The 17,697-nt window shown below is 43.0% G+C and overlaps 1 protein-coding gene across 2 annotated transcripts in view; it reads left to right on the top strand.

Annotated features, from left to right (window-relative positions):
- Positions 1-17,697, top strand: part of LOC110497940 (regulator of G-protein signaling 6) — a 65,840-nt gene extending 48,143 nt beyond the window's left edge. For both annotated transcript variants that reach the window (XM_036954887.1, XM_036954886.1), the window contains exons 6-17: positions 10,171-10,222; positions 10,871-10,935; positions 11,346-11,422; positions 12,007-12,088; positions 12,434-12,508; positions 14,101-14,205; positions 14,368-14,540; positions 15,046-15,171; positions 15,433-15,619; positions 16,206-16,298; positions 16,863-16,916; positions 17,167-17,697. In XM_036954887.1, the coding sequence (XP_036810782.1) occupies positions 10,171-10,222; positions 10,871-10,935; positions 11,346-11,422; positions 12,007-12,088; positions 12,434-12,508; positions 14,101-14,205; positions 14,368-14,540; positions 15,046-15,171; positions 15,433-15,619; positions 16,206-16,298; positions 16,863-16,916; positions 17,167-17,217 (1,140 nt within the window). In that variant the 3' untranslated portion in view covers positions 17,218-17,697. The remainder of the gene's footprint in view (positions 1-10,170; positions 10,223-10,870; positions 10,936-11,345; positions 11,423-12,006; positions 12,089-12,433; positions 12,509-14,100; positions 14,206-14,367; positions 14,541-15,045; positions 15,172-15,432; positions 15,620-16,205; positions 16,299-16,862; positions 16,917-17,166) is intronic.

Here is a 17,697-nt window from a genome sequence, read left to right as displayed (position 1 = left end):
TTGAGAGATTCCTATAGTCTGATCCTTAGTAACAGGTCAAGTGTTGTAATTGGTCTGGACACCCTTACCCTTGTTCTCTCCCTTAACCCGTGGGTAAATCACTACAGATCACTATATTATAAATATCAATAACAATGTTGATTTTATAGATGATATCAATTGGAGAGGCACAATGTACAGTGTTGCATATCTACTCACAGCATCCCACAATCTGGCATTGCTGTTCAAATCAAATGTTATTTGTCACATGCTTCGAAAATAACAGGCATAGACTAACAGTGAAATGCTTACTTACGGGCCCTTCCCAACAATGCAAAGAGAAAGAAAATAGAGAAATAATAGAAAATGTATTTCACATTATAATAAAAGTAATAGTAAATACACAATGAGTAACAATAACTTCACTCTATTCTGTACATGGGGTCATAGTACCGAGTTGATGTGCAGGGGTACGAGGTAATTGAGGTACCCCTTGACTTTTTCCACATTTTGTTACGTTACAGCCTTATTCTAGAATGGATTAAATATTTTTTATCCTCATCAATCTACACACAATACCCCATAATGACAAAGCAAAAACAGTATTCAGACTCTTTACTCTGTACTTTGTCGAAGCACCTTTAGCAGCGATTACAGCCTTGAGTCTTCTTGGGTATGACGCTACAAGCTTGGCACACCTGTATTTATTTTTATTTTATTTAACTATTTGGGGAGTTTCTCCCATTCCTCTCTGCAGATCCTCTCCGGCTCTGTCATGTTGGATGGGAAGCGTTGCTGCACAGCTATTTTTAGGTCTCTCCAGAGATGTTTGATCAGGTTCAAGTCCGGGCTATGGCTGGGCCACTCAAGGACATTGAGACTTGTCCCGAAGCCACTCCTGCGTTGTCTTGGCTGTGTGTTTAGGGTCGTTGTCCTGTTGGAAGGTGAACCTTCGCCCCAGTCTGAGATCCTGAGCACTCTGGAGCAGGTTTTCATCAAGGATCTCTCGGTACTTTCGACTCTATTCATCTTTCTCCCGACTCTGACTAGTCTCCTAGTTGCTGCCACTGAAAAACATCCCCACAGCATGATGCTGTGATCACCACGCTTCACCGTAGGGATGGTGCCAGGTTTTCTCCAGACTCGACGATTGGCATTCAGGCCAAAGAGTTCAATCTTGGTTTCTTCAGACCAGAGAATGTTGTTTCTCATGATCTGAGAGTCCTTTAGGTGCCTTTTGGCAAACTCCAAGCGGGCTGTCATGTGCCTTTTACTGAGGAGTGGCTCCGTCTGGCCATTCTACCATAAGCGGCTGATTAGTGGAGTGCTGCTGAGACGGTTGTCCTTCTGGAAGGTACCTCAATCTTCACAGAGGAACTCTGGGGCTCTGTCAGAGTGACCAGCGGGTTCCTGATCACCTCCCTGACCAAGGACCTTTCCCCCCCGATTGCTCAGTTTGGCCAGGCTTCCAGCTCTAAGAAGAGTCTTGCTGCAGAGATGTTTTGCTACCCTTCCCCAGATCTGTGCCACGACACAATCCTGTCTCGGAGCTCTACAGACAATTCCTTCAACCTCATGGCTTGGTTTTTGTTCTGACATGAACTGTCAACTGTGGGACCTTATAAAGTCAGGTGTGTGCCTTTCCAAATCATGTCCAATCAATTGAATTTACCACAGATGGACTCCAATCAAGTTGTAGAAACATCTCAAGGATGATCAATGGAAACAGGATGTACCTGAGCTCAATTTAAGTCTCATAGCAAAGGGTCTGAATACTTATGTAAATAAAGGGAAAGAAAAGAGGGATACCTAGTCAGTTGTACAACTCAATGCATTCAACTGAAATGTGTTGCATTTAACCCAACCCCTATGAATCAGAGAGGTGTGGGGGGCTGCCATAATCTAAATATACGTCTTCGGCTCCCGGGGAACAATGGGTTAACTGCCTTGCTCAGGGGCAGAACGACAGATTTTTACCTTGTCAGCTCGGGGATTCGATCCAGCAACCTTTCAGTTACTATCCAACGCTTTACCTGCTGCCCCTGTTTTTGTTTTGTTATATAAATTAGTATGTCTAAAACCCTGTTTTTGTTTTGTTATATAAATTAGTATGTCTAAAACCCTGTTTTTGTTTTGTTATATAAATTAGTATGTCTAAAACCCTGTTTTTGTTTTGTTATATAAATTAGTATGTCTAAAACCCTGTTTTTGTTTTGTTATATAAATTAGTATGTCTAAAACCCTGTTTTTGTTTTGTCATTACAGGGTATTGTGTATAAATTGATGAGGAAAATATGAATTTCATCCATTTTCGAATAAGACTGTAACGTAAACAAATGTGGAAAAAGTCAAGGGGTCTGAATAGTTTCCAAATACACTGTAATATAATATATGCAGTATATTTTTTCCTTAATAAACTCAGCAAAAAAAGAAACGTCTCTTTTTCAGGACCCTGTCCTTCAAAGATAATTTGTAAAAATCCAAATCCACAGATCTTCATTGTAAAGTCTTGTTTCCCATGCTTGTTCAATGAACCATAAACAATTAAGGAACATGCACCTGTGGAACGGTCTTTAAGACACTAACAGCTTACAGACAGAAGGCAATTAAGGTTACAGTTATGAAAACTTAGGACACTAAAGAGGCCTTTCTACTGACTCTGAAAAACACCAAAAGAAAGATGCCCAGGGTCCATGCTCATCTGCGTGAACGTGCCTTAGGCATGCTGCAAGGATGCAAGCATCACACCTGCGGGACAGGTACAGGATGGCAACAACAACTGCCCGAGTTAAACCAGGAATGCACAATCCCTCCATCAGTGCTCAGACTGTCCGCAATAGGCTGAGAGAGGCTGGACTGAGGGCTTGTAGGCCTGTTCACTCGCGTCCGATGTGTTACAACATCATTGGACTTAGCTTGTTGTCATTGCAGGCAATCTCAACGCTATGCATTACAGGGAAGACATCCTCCTCCCTCATGTGGTACCCTTCCTGCATTCTCATCCGGACATGACCCTCCAGTGACAATGCCACCAGCCATACTGCTCGTTCTGTACGCGATTTCTTGCAAGATAGGAATGTCCGTTTTCTGCGATGGCTGGCGAAGAGCCCGGATCTGAATCCCATTGAGCACGCCTGGGACCTGTTGGATCGGAGGGTGAGGTCCATTCCCCCCAGAAATGTCCGAGAACTTGCATGTGCCTTAGTGGAAGAGTTGGGTAACATCTCACAGCAAGAACTGGCAAATCTGGTGCAGTCCATGAGGAGGAGATGACTGCAGTACTTAATGCAGCTGGTGGCCACACCAGATACTTACGGTTACTTTTGATTTTGACCCCCCCTTTGTTCAGGGACACATTATTCCATTTCTGTTAGTCACATGTCTGTGGAACTTGTTCAGTTTATGTCTCAGTTGTTGAATCTTGTTATGTTCATACAAATATTTACACGTTAAAATAAGTTTTCTGAAATTAATGCAGTTGACAGTGAGAGGACGTTTCTTTTTTTGCTGAGTATATATTTATATTTATATTTTAACTTTTATTTTTTTATTTGTTTTATTTTTTGCTGCCTCTTGGTCCCCCATCGGGCCTGGGCCCAGGAGCTTCAGCCCTAGTACGCCCCTGCATTAAGCCGGCCCTGCATGCATTGTGACATTCAGCACAGTGTGTTACAGTGTAGTGGAGGCTGAATGGTCCCTGGTCCTGCTGAAAGGCTCCAGAATAATGAGTCACTATGGCTGGCTAATCCCAACTAGGAGCAGCTCCCTTTGGGAAGCGCTAAGCTGGCACTCTCTTCCTCTGCACTTTTCTCTGTCACTCACCCATCCCACTCCTCCCCCAATCTACCGGAGAATCCATTTATGCACTCTTCTTTTCCCTCAGATTAAAATGATGAGACTTTTTCTGGAAGGGGATGCGTGTGTGTCACCCATAATCAATCGGACTAAAAATACCCTTCCTCAGATGTTACGTGTGGTGCAACAAGTGAGCGTCATCATTGCCAATAAAAGAGGACCTGCATGCTTTTTTGAGTATGTTGATGCCCTTTTGAGTGTGTCTCTGTGCCAGCACTGAGGAGCTTTGACAGAAGCTGTGTGGGCACGCTGTGCTATAAATAGGTGCTGCATCTTTGGAAGCCCCGCTTTTAATGACAACTTCTTGCTGTGCTTTGAGATAAATCTGTGATGTTTCGGGGCAAGCCTTTAATAAACACATTTCATGCATGCTACGTAATTTACACAATATAAGACATTAGCAGAATATTTTTTTATTAATACCACACATACAGTACCAGTCAAAAGTTTGGACACACCTACTCATTCAAGGGTTTTTCTTTATTTGTATTATTTTCAACATTCTATAATAATAGTGAAGACATCAAAACTATGAAATAACACATATGGAATCATGTAGTAACCAAAAAAGTGTTAAACAAATCAAAATATATTTTATATTTGAGATTCTTCAAAGTAGCCACCTTTGCCTTGATGACAGCTTTGCACAATCTTGGCATTATCTCAACCAGCTTCACCTGGAATGCTTTTCCAACAGTCTTGAAGGAGTTCCTACATATGCTGAGCACTTGCTTTTCCTTCACTCTGCGGTCCAACTCATCCCAAACCATCTCAATTTGGTTGAGGTCGGGTGATTGTGGAGGCCAGGTCATCTGATGCAGCACAACATCACTTTCCTTCTTGGTCAAATAGCCCTTACACAGCCTGGAGGTGTGTTGGGTCATTGTCCCGTTGAAAAACAAATGTGTCCAAACTTTTGACTGGTACTTTATGTGCAACTTGCTACTCAGGTAGGATGCAAAAAAACAAACATATTTTTTAGCATTTGCTTTATTATTTTAGTTATGTATATAATTGTTATTATTGTAGGCATATGTATTAGTCTAAATCAGTTCTTTAAAAAGCCTATGCAAAATGTATTTTGTTTAATTCTGAGGAGACATTTTCGTTGGCTAAATTCTGTATTTAGTTTAAGATAAGTTATAAGGCCTGTTGTAAAATAAACATCATTAGCCTATTTGCTGTCATTTGTTGGGTATGGTAGGCACTAGCCTTTCTTGGTAATTGCTGCAATACAGCCTGTTCAAAACCTTTGTGAATGTTTAAACCAGTTCGCAAGTGTTTTGTTTCATTCTGTTGAGCCATTTTTTGGGGCCAAATGAAGTTCCAACTGTAGTGTTGTGTTTACCATGATATATTATCCTGCTCATATTTTCCAGATAAACAATGGCTTGACTTACTTTTGATATTACCTTAATAAAGTTTAGAAACGTTTGTGAAGGTTTTGTGTGGTGTGGCTATTAGCCTCTATTATACTGAAGGCCTATGACATGAAGGCAGTGCGCACAGGCGCTCCAACTGACTCTGACAGTTGAAATTGAGGTGAGGAATAATGTTTCAGGCCTACCAGAGTTACCCCTATAATATAACAATATAATACTTATCTTTATAAAAAAATATTCAGATAGAAAATGTATGAATTAGACTCCTTCTGTATGCCTATATCTGTATAGCAGACGCAGTAGCCAATCTGACAAGGATAAATGAATGAATGTTGGTGTCATAGCATGCCTCAGGCATCTCTCTCTCTCTATGGGGCTAGGACTAAGCTTCTCTTCCTTTATATTTACTTTTTAAATATTAATATCATACAGTGGACACCTAAGTCTATAGGCCTATGCATGCAATTCATTGTTGCATTTAGTGCTCAAATTTCCCACAGCTGAACATGAGATGGACAATTATTGTTTTAGGAAAGTAAATACCAATAAAACAATGGGCTATAAAGTTTTGCATATGCTACACATCGAAATTCGAAACACAGGGAATAGTGTTTTTGTAATTTCTTATAGACTGTTTTTAAGTGCATGTAAATGTGGCTCATTTGGCCAATATCCCTTGATTATTGATGGCGCTGGCTGTGTGAGTGGACACCCTAATGGGTTACACACCCAATGCATATGGATGACTGGTAAATTCTTAAAATGTCCAATAAATTATAAATCTTCCCGGGTCCCGGTCACTTGTCCGGCTCAGGGTTTCCGTTAGCCAGTAATAGCTGGATTTTGGCAGATAAAAATATTGAAAAGACAAAAAAAAGTATTGGCCTCGGCCAATTCTCTGGGAGAAGAAGAAAAAAGTTGTCGGAGTTTGCCAAAAGGCAAACCAGATTCTCTGGTCTGATGAAAACCAAGATTGAACTCTCAAACGTCACGTCTGGAGGAAACTTCGCACCATTCCTACGGTGAAGCATGGTGGTGGCAGCATAATGCTGTGAGGATGTTTTTCAGTGGAAGGGACTGGGAGACTAGTCAGGATGGAGGGAAAGATGAACAGAGCAAAGTACAGACAGATCTTCGATGAAAACCTGATCCAGAGCGCTCAGAACCACAGACTAGGGCGAAGGTTCACTTTCCAGCAGGACAACGACCCAAAGCACACAGTCAAGACAACGCAGGAGTGGCTTCGGGACAAGAATGTCCTTGAGAGGCACAGCCAGAGTCCAGACTTGAACCCGATCTAACATCTCTAGATAGACCAGAAAATAGCTGTGCAGTGACACGCCCCATCCAACCTGACAGAGCTTGAGAGGATCTACAGAGAAGAATGGGAGAAACTCCCCAAACACAGGTGTGCCAAGCTTGTAGCATGATACTAAAGAAGTCTCGAGTCTGTAATCACTGCCAAAGGTGCTTCAACAAAGTACTGAGTAAAGGGTCTGAATACTTACAGTTGAGTCGGAAGTTTACATACACCTTAGCCAAATACATTTAAACTCAGTTTTTCACAATTTCTGACATTTAATCTTAGTAAAAATTCCCTGTCTTTGGTCAGTTAGGATCACCACTTTATTTTAAGAATGTGAAATGTCAGAATAATAGTAGAGAGAATGATTTATTTCAGCTTTTATTTCTTTCATCACATTCCCAGTGGGTCAGAAGTTTACAAACACTCAATTAGTATTTGGTAGCATAGCCTTTAAATTGTTTAACTTGGGTCAAACGTTTCGGGAAGCCTTCCACAAGCTTACCACAATAAGTTGGGTGAATTTTGGCCCATTTCATCCTGACAGAGCTGGTGTAACTGAGTCAGGTTTGAAGGCCTCCTTGCTTGCACATGCTTTTTCAGTTCTGCCCACACATTTTCTATAGGATTGAGGTCAGGGCTTTGTGATGGCCACTCCATGTGCACCAGTCCCTCCTGCAGGAAAGCACCCCTACAACATGATGCTGCCACCTCCGTGCTTTACGGTTGAGATGGTGTTCTTCGGCTTGCAAGCCTCCCCCTATTTTCCTCCAAACATACGATGGTCAACAGTTCTATTTTTGTTTCATCAGACCAGAGGACATTTCTCCAAAAAGTACGATCTTTGGCCCCATGTGCAGTTGCAAACCGTAGTCTGGCTTTTTTATGGCTGTTTTGGAGCAGTGGCTTCTTCCTTGCTGAGCGGCCTTTCAGGTTATGTCGATATAGGATTATTTTTTACTGTGGATGTAGATACTTTTGTACCTGTTTCCTCCAGCATCTTCACAAGGTCCTTTGCTATTGTTCTGGGATTGATTTGCACTTTTCGCACCAACGTACCTTTCATCTCTAGGAGACAGAACGCATCTCCTTCCTGAGTGGTATGATGGCTGTGTGGTCCCATGGTGTTATACTTGCGTACTATTGTTTGTACAGATGAACCTGCCAAAACTATAGTTTGTTAACAAGAAATTTGTGGAGTGGTTGAAAAACATATTTTAATGACTCCAACCTAAGTGTATGTACATTTCCGACTTCAATTGTATGTAAATTGGATATTTCAGTATTCATAAAACCTGTTTTTGCTTTGCTGTGTATGGGGTATTGTGTGTAGATTGATGATATATATATATATATATATATATATATATATATATTTATTTATTACATTTTAGAATAAGGCTGTAGCCTAACAAAGTGGAAAAAGTCAAGGTGTCTGAATACTTTCCGAATGCAACGTATGTATCTCGTTAATCAATTATTGCATAACAATTCTAAATGCAATCACTTGTTAAAAATTCTTAGCTTCAACAGACTAGTCTTCTTAGATTAGTCTTCTCTTTTCAGCAGTAGGGATTTGCTTTCCAAATGGTATCCCATTGTTTTTTCTTGTGCATTTAGAAATGTGCAAAAAGCTATTTGACAGCCACAACCAACCATAGATGACAGTTCCCATTCAAGGGTGCGTTCGTAAATTCACTCTGGCTATCTACTCCGATTTCAGAGCACTCTCGTCTGAGTGTGAGTAACTGATGCATTTACGAATGCTCAACACTCATTGAATAGGACCGGAGTCAGTAATCGTCAGCAAAGAAACTTAATTAAATTGTTGCCAGCACCAGAGTTACAGTCACCAACGCTCTGGATAAAATGAAAACAGCCTAACCAGCTCTGCTAGGGCGAGTAAAATGGTCAGAGTGAGATGTTCTCACATATGAGTCTTGAAGTAGCTAGCAAGCTAGCCACCGTTAGTCAGTTAGCTTGGGTGAATGACTGCCGTTGTGAGGTCAGAACACGTGGATCAACACTACTCCTCGGCCAGAGTGTCCAGTGTGCGCTCTGAACGCTCTGAGTTTACGAACGGATAATCTGACAATGCTCTGGCACTCCAGATGGAATTTACAATCGCACCCCAAGTAAGGCCTGGCAACCAATGCTTGTGTACCCTTGATTTTAACAGTCAAAGTACCAGGTTTAAAGGTTCCAAAATTCTTCTATATAATATTTGTCTTTGGCCACAGTGCAACAAGCTGTTCTATATTTGACATGCATGTTTCCCAAATTGCAGCTTTCACAACTGTAAGTGCTTGTGATAAAACTTAATCCACAGCTATTTTTTAAAAGCTACTGATCCTCTGTGGCTAAATTATGCTCCCTGGTGTAGTATTTTGAATTTGTACATTGATTTTAAATAATTTTGGCAAAAGTATTTCAATTTGCAGCACCTTCAGCACCCCTACTTCCCGCGGCTAGTCACACCATGATATGTCACTGCTGCAGTTTGGTTTAGACTTAAGAAAATACATGTTAACTTGTCTGTTTGATGTGTTGATTCTGACACATATTCATATCTCAATCATCTTGTTAGCCTTTTGTTGTTAGAGGGGCAGTGCAGTTATGATATTTCCACACTATGAGGTCGAAATAACACTAAGAAACTGTGAAAATGATCAGATTGCCCTTTTTGTGTAAGAGCTGTTTGAAAGGAAATCCTGAAATTTCAGCCTGTTCAGGTGGGATGGAACTTTTGGCCCACATCATGATGTCACAGTGTAATCTGATTGTTCATCTGGGTAAGGGGGTCGGCTCTAGACCATCCTATCAGCCAATCAGGGCTGCTTATGTAAATATCTTCAAATTGGTTTCCTAACACCCACATGATCAGACTGAGCATTTAAATTACACATTTTCACTAAACACTCAGGGATCTTTTAGACATACAGTGCTGATTTAAAAATAAAATTGCAAAGACTGCATGGGGGCTTTAAGCTAATAATATGAGTGATATTGGAGATGTCTCGGCACATCTCTGCATTCTAATTCTGCCTATCATTAAAAATGATAGATCTGAGAAATCCATTATTTATGCATCATGGAATGAACTGTGAATCTGAAATATCAATTGCGATAATCAAAGAAATCCGGATGGAGAATATAGATATTGTTCTTACCTATATAGTTATGCAGAGCATAAGAAGGGCATTGATTATCACACCACTCATCTTATTTTATCTTCAGCATGTTCGTAGAGAGGGAAAGGCATGAACAAAGAGTATGGACGGTTTGTGTGTTCTCCAGCATCTTCATCTCAACATGACTTAGGGCAATGAGTCAGGGTGGACTGGACACAACATGCATATTAAAACCGGGGCTGCCCATCTTCAAACTAAACTGTGTCTCAGAAATGTGTTTAAAACCTCATTATTTGAACATTTTAATCCACATACTCAACACAAAAATGTTTACCGAGTGAAACAAAATGAAAAGGAGCTGTTTACTTCACTCCTAGGGACAGCGTGGAAAAAAATGTCTGCATCAACATTAGGAAAAACAGTAAAAAGGAGACCCTCTCCAGTCTTGGACAGATGCTCTGATGTATAAATGATCTTAAGATGATGAGTAAGTTAATGATCTCTCCACTTTCCTCCTCAGGCTCCATACTTCTGGCCCTCTAATTGTTGGGAACCTGAAAACACAGACTATGGTAAGTTATGTTGTGGTCCCTAAGGGTGGATTGAGAAAATATCACTGAACTCAAATGTGTCTAAATGTTACCCCTCATATTTTCATTATGTGTAACCCCCAGCTATTCCCCCCTGATGCCTCTCCCTGCCAGCCTAACCTATAGCCCTGCTCAGTGCAGAGTGAGAGCAGTGTCTGGCCCAGACTGTGTCATATCCTCCTGCCTAGAGTCTAAACACAGACTATGGATCTGTTGTTGTCTCACAACCAGTATTGATTGAGTGGCCCACTCTGTAATGCATCCCACTATCTCCCCAGTAGGATCTCATTTTACCCCCAGGCTATATTAGCCAATCAGGGTACAGACGTCTTATGTGACATTATTGTACATCTCCAGGGTTTCATGTTTGCATGGCATTTCTCCAGCCTGATTATGTAAATGGAAAGTTGCCAACTGTCTCATTAAATATTGCTCACCTCACTCTGATCGGAACAGATTTACTCAGGCGGAAACCGAGTAGGTGGCATTTGTTTGCAAGAAATAAACTACACTTACAACTGGCGATACAGCATATGTGACATTTGTTTGGCAATATCACTAAAGGCAGGCAGTCTGCCAAGCAACAGTAAGTAACTGACTACACTCTGCTGTCTTCTCTCTCCTCTGCAGCTATCTACCTGTGCAAGCGCACCATGCAGAACAAGGCCAGGCTGGAGCTAGCTGACTACGAGGCTGTGAGTCCCATATTCACCCTACTGGAACTGTCGTCAGTACACTATCAATACACTACTGACTCTTTAAAAGAGGTATCAACTACACAACTACAGATTCTCTCAGATCACATGCCATGCTCATAAGCTCTTGTCTATTCCATGCCATATAGGTTTAGTCAGAGTGTTGTTTTTCCCACAATTCAAATAGGTGACTTCATTGAATATGTATGACAGATGTTTGTATTGCTCACTTGCCAAGCAGATGCCCTTATTATATGCAAATTACAACAGCCATGATATTACTTCCCGGTTAAGCTGAGCTGGCTAGCTTTATGCAGCAAAAAGCATTATAGCGATGCAATTACCCAAGAACTGGTCTACTCACTGGTCTACTCTTACCCCTCATTTCTCAATGATTGGGGGTCTTACAGGAGAACCTGGCTCGACTGCAGAGGGCCTTCGCCAGGAAGTGGGAGTTCATCTTCATGCAAGCTGAGGCGCAGGTCAAGTGAGTGGACAGTAACTAGGCAAACGAGCACGCACACAACATATTGTGGTTTTGATACTTTGTCTATTGTGCCCTATGTCAGTGTATTCCTTATATTTCATGCATTGATGCAGGTGACTATAGAGTCCCCAGTGTGCCAGATGCATACCCCTAGGTTACTTTCTAGGTGATATATTACTCATTGACTATTATCACTGTTCCTTCCACTACATCTCCATCTGCTGGTTGACATTTGTAAACATGATATCAGGGCATGAGAAAAACCTAACTGGTCATGATTACCCTTTCAAATGATTATAGTCTGAGCACTAAGTATTTACTGTAGTTAAGAGATAATACATTTTAGCTTTGTTACATTCCGAGTGAGAGAGAGAAACAGTCCAACCAAGCACTGATCAGTAAATGTCAGTTATGTAAGAGTTGTACCCTACCAGCCAGCGGCCAGACCACAGATTGTTTGGTGACGAAACAGGTTGTGACTTCCACTTTGAGCTTTTACCCTCCTCTGGTCTCTCATTAAGAGTGACATGTCTGTCTGTGTTCTCAGTATTGACTTGGCTCTGTCCTCTCTCCCCTACCCTCAGGATCGACAGGAAGAAGGACAAGGCTGAGAGGAAGATCCTAGACAGCCAGGAGAGGGCATTCTGGGACGTCCATCGCCCTGTGGTAAGCTGAAAGGAGGAAGGAAGGAGGGTGCTGGTGCTAAGCTGAGAGGAGGAGGTGGTGGTGCTAAGCTGAGAGGAGGAGGTGGTGCTAAGGTCTGAAGGAGTGATAGAGAGAGGGCATGATGAAAGGACAAGGAATGTTACAGTGAAAGTCCTGTAGGGCTCTACTGTTAGAACAATACAGTGTTTTAATGTCTGGTGGGGCCTGGGTTAGCCTGAATTCATCTGGATCCTAGTGGGGCTCTGTATTAGCCAACTCCAGTTTTGAATTAAGTCTAGCCTGCAGGCTAGGGAAGGATGTCTGGTGACCCACTATAATCTGACCTGAAAACTAACTCTCTCACAGCCAGGCTGTGTGAACACCACAGAGATGGACATTCGCAAGTGCCAGAGAGAGAAGAATCCACAGAGGGTGAAAAAGGTAAGGAAGAAGGCTTTTAGTGATGTTTAGTCTCTGTTTATGTATGTATGTATCTGTGTGCGTGTGTTGAGGGTGAGTGTATAAGCAATATGGAAACAAATTGACAACTGAATTTTAGCATGCTTATAGGGAAGGACACTCAACAAGCACAGCACTTACACAAATGACTGATGATTGGTTGAGAGGAATTGATGATAAAATGATTGTGGGGGCTGTCTTGTTAGACTTCAGTGCAGCTTTTGACATTCTTGATCATAGTCTGCTGCTGGAAAAACTTATGTGTCATGAGTTACTTGTCTAACAGAACACAGAGGGTGTTCTTTAATGGAAGCCTATCAAATATAATACAGTTAGAATCAGGAATTCCCCAGGGTAGCTGTTTAGGGCCCTTGCTTTTTTCAATTTCTACTAACGATATGGCACTGACTTTGAGTAAAGCCAGAGTTTCTATGTATGCGGATGACTCAACACTATATACGTCAGCTACTACAGCGACTGAAATGACTGCAACACTCAACAAAGAGCTGCAGTTAGTTTCAGCTTGGATGGCAAGGAATAAGTTAGCCCTAAATATTTCTAAAATGAAAAGCATTGTATTTGTAACAAAACACTCACTAAACCCTACACCTCAACTAAATCTTGAAATAAGGAATGTAGAAATTGAGCAAGTTGAGATGACTAAACTGCTTGGAGTAACACTAGATTGTAAACTGTCATGGTCAAAACATATTGATGCAGTATTAGTTAAATGGGGAAATCTGGCTAAAATAAAGTGATGCTCTGCCTTCTTAACAACACTATCAACAAGGCAGGTCCTACAGTCCCTAATTTTGTTGCACCTTGACTACTGTTCAGTCGTGTGGTCAGGTGCCAATTGCAATTGGCTCAGAACAGGACAGCACGGCTGGCCCTTGGATGTGCATAGAGAGCTGGTATTAATAATATGCCTGTCAATCTCTCCTGGCTCAAAGTGGAGGAGAGATTGACTTCATCACTAATTTTATTTATGAGAGGTATTGACATGTTGAATGTACCGAGCTGTCTGTCTAAACTACTGGCACACAGCTCGGACACCCATGCATACTCCACAAGACATGCCACAAGAGGTCTCTTCGCAGTCTCCAAGTCCAGAACAGACTATAGGAGGCACACGGTACTACATAGAGCCATGACTACATGGATCTCTATTCAGTAAAATTTGATTTAAAAAACAGATAAAAAACACCTTATGGAACAGCGGGGACTGTGAAGCAACACAAACATTGGCGCAGACACATGCATATATACACACACACACGCACGCACGCATGCGCACACGCACACACACACGCACGCACGCACGCACGCACGCACACACACACACACACACACACACACACACACAGATTTTGTACTGTCTCCTGGCAGTACTGTAGATATGTGGTAGTGGTGGAGTAGGGGCCTGAGGGCACACAGTATGTTGTAAAATCTGGGAATGTTTTGTAAGGTTTTAAAATGGTATAAACTGCCTTAATGTTGCTGGACCCCAGGAAGATGGGGATCCATAATAAATACAAATAACAGACATGTATAACCATTCTGTCCCTGTCCAGTCGGTGTATGGGGTAACAGACGACACCCAGACTCAGAGTTCAGTCCACCAGTCCCTCCCGTCCCAGCCGTCCAGGAAGCCCACCAGAGAGGACGTGCAGAAGGAGGTAACACACTGTGATGCTCCTGACAGGTCATTACTAACACTGCCATTATCCATTATTTCATGCTGTCTGTCTGTCTGCCTATCTGTCTCACTCATCAATCATAACGCCAACTCTCCTCTTGATTAATGCTACTCTCTCATTTTGCCGTCTTTTCTCTCTCAGATTTCCTTCTTGAACATGCAGCTGGACAGACACTGTATGAAAATGTCCAAAGTAGCAGACAGCCTCATGAGCTACACAGAACAGTTCATGGTCTACGATCCTTTAGCGTCAACTGTTGAACCGTCCAACCCCTGGATCAGCGATGACATGACCTTCTGGGACCTGGAGGCTAGGTGGGTTCACTGGGGAGGCAGTGTGAGGCACAGGAGGTTGGTGGAACCTTAATAGGGGAGGACGGGCTCATAGGAATGGCTGGAATGGAATAAATGGAATCGTAATCGAACATGGCCTCCATGTGTTTGATACCTTGTTCCATTTACTCCGTTCCAGCCATTATTATGAGCCGTCCTCCATTCAGCAGCCTCCGGGGGTGTGAGGCCATAGGCCCCATGGACCGACCTCACTAGTCAAACATAATCACTCCTCAAATGACTAGTGGGGTCAGGCAGAGGGTCAGTACTCTCAGGTGCTGGCCGAAATGCCATGATACCCTCATGGCTAGCTCCTCTTTCTTTCCCTATTCATCCACATATTAAACAGCATACACACCCACAACATATGTACTGTGGGAGAATAGTGTGAGAATAGCATGTACAGTAAACCAGCTCTATGCTAGGCTTGATTGGCATTCTGAGATGCCTCACAGTCGTCTCTCTCTCCGTTCTTCCCTGTGAGCAGCCGGGACCCCAGCCAGCACCGTGTGAAGAAGTGGGGCTTCTCTCTGGAGGAGGCCCTCAAGGACCCAGCGGGACGGGACGCTTTCCTCAAGTTCCTGGAGTCGGAGTTCAGCTCAGAGAACCTCCGGTGAGAGGTGGAGCCTTATAGGCTCAGGCAGGCGCAGTTCCCAATGATAACACTGTCACTATCTTCTTCCCTTCTACTGTTTCACATCCATTTATATTCCCCAGGCCAATAGAGGCTTTTGAGTGGCAGCAATGAGATTAAATGGAATGACTGCTATGCATGTCCACAAGGGGCGCTCTCCTCTCCTGGCAGTTTAACACTAGGAAGTGAATGCAGACACTGATCTCTATTGGCTGTGCCCTACCTGTGCCCCTTGACTAGGTTCTGGTTGGCAGTGCAGGACCTGAAGCGGAGGCCCCTTGAGAACGTGGCAGCCAGGGCCCAGGAGATCTGGCAGGAGTTCCTGGCAGAGGGTGCACCCAGCTCCATCAACCTGGACTCCCACAGCTATGAGCTCACCAGCCATAACCTAAAAGATCCTGGACGATACAGCTATGAGGACGCACAGGTACATATCAGTCTCCCATATTCACTCAAACACATATGCATGCACGCCCACACAGATTGTCAATATTACTGCTACTACTGCACACACATTCAACCACTCACACAAACACATAACATCATAATCCCCACCCACACACTGCTGGCTGAGAGGGGGGGTGGAGGGACAGATGGAGTGAAAGGAAATTAAGTGAATGGTGGTGACGAAACTATGTTTTTCAGGGTCTAATGGGCCGAGTAATACCTGTGAATGGCACATGCATTCATCCTAGATTTGAACTGTATTTGCTTTGCACCTCACGGTGCATTAGCTTCAATGGCTATACGATGGCTTTGTGTTCATTCAGCCATCTCAGGAGACTCCTTCTTCAACTCCATGTTATCAAGCATGGTTTACACTCAGCTCCTTCGTTCCCACTCTTACATAATCATCAACTCAACTCAACACACACACACACACACACACACACACACACACACACACACACACACACACACACACACACACACACACACACACACACACACACACACACACACACACTCACACACACACACACACACATCAACCACCTCTTCTTCTTCTCCAGGAACACATCTTCAAGTTGATGAAAAGTGACAGCTATGCACGCTTCCTGAGATCCAACATTTATCAGGACCTCCTGCTAGCCAGAAAGAAGCTGGTGAGCTGTAACTAACACCTACTCAGTCACAACTCCGCCATCTTAAACCTGTGATAATATGCATTTACTAAATATGTTTGAAAGCACTCCATACTTTTTTTTGGAAGATGCAACTTTATTCTCAAATCCACACTTTCTGCAGATACTACATGACCATTTACATCTGAACTGAGACGGCTTACCTTTCCTCGAGTATTCATGTCGTTCAGTTTATTATATTATTTGACTCCTTCGGATTTATACATTCACAGCTCTCTAAAATGGAAAATAAAGCAAGTCCTGTTATACTGTGTACTAGGATGATCAGCACTACAGCAGATCAAAGCATCATCTTCTCTTGGTGAGCAGCAGCAGTGCATCACTGTGTTATGTTGTCCCCTTCAAAGACACTCCCCCCTGCTGGCCTGGTTCCTAGCTCTTCTACCATAGCCACCGCTTCTGGCTTCATGGCCTAAAATGTAACCTGTGTTTTTCCTTGACACTTTTCTAATCTTCCCTCATCCCATCCCCTCCCCGTGCCTCTCACCGTTTCCCACCCCCACACCATGCTGCCCCTATTCGCAGACAGAGGGTGAGCAGGGCCGCCGTACCTCCCTGGAAAAGTTCACCCGCAGTGTGGTAAGTCACCAGGAACTGGGGCTGTATCACGGGTGCGCAACCTAATGAAGATCTTTTTCAAGTTCAATATAATTGTGCAGGCTAGTAGTGCAGAGGTCTTTTGATGGTATTTATTACCATTTTAAGGACAGGTAAGTGCTCAACATTTATGCAGGGGTAACTAGTCTTAGTACTTTCTTGGCACAGCACTGTACACAGACTGCATTCTTTTCCAAAAACTGAGCCAGTAATGTTTGTTTCCATTTTCCAGGGCAAGTCATTGACGGGCAAGCGGCTGACAGGGCTGATGCAGTCATCCTGACACTGCCTGGGCTGGAGGGGCACAGACAGACACCCCTGGAGGGGCCATGACCATGCAGGGATAGGGGCGCTGCTGGGGTGGGGAGCTCTGCTCTGGTGGGTCACAGACAGTGCCATGCAGCGCTGGAATTAGGACTACTCACAGAACCACAGATCATGCCAGCTGGGGGGGGGGGGGGGGGGGGGGGAGCTTGACCCACTCACCACATGGTATGAACACAGTACAAGCACATACAGTAGGGCTACCTACAAGCTCAATGAGTCATAGTGGGACATGTACAGATAGGAAGTGAATGCAGACACTGGGTTCGAAGTTTACATACACCTTAGCCATATACATTAACACAGTAAAAATACAGTAAAAAATCCCTGTCTTAGGTCAGTTAGGATCACCACTTTATTTTAAGAATGTGAAATGTCAGAATAATAGTAGAGAGAGTGATTTATTTCAGCTTTTATTTCTTTCATCACATTCCCAGTG

Source organism: Oncorhynchus mykiss, chromosome 19 (genome assembly GCF_013265735.2).
Source record: "Oncorhynchus mykiss isolate Arlee chromosome 19, USDA_OmykA_1.1, whole genome shotgun sequence".
NCBI classification, from domain to species: Eukaryota; Metazoa; Chordata; class Actinopteri; order Salmoniformes; family Salmonidae; genus Oncorhynchus; species Oncorhynchus mykiss.
This window is presented reverse-complemented; position numbering and strand designations above follow the sequence as displayed.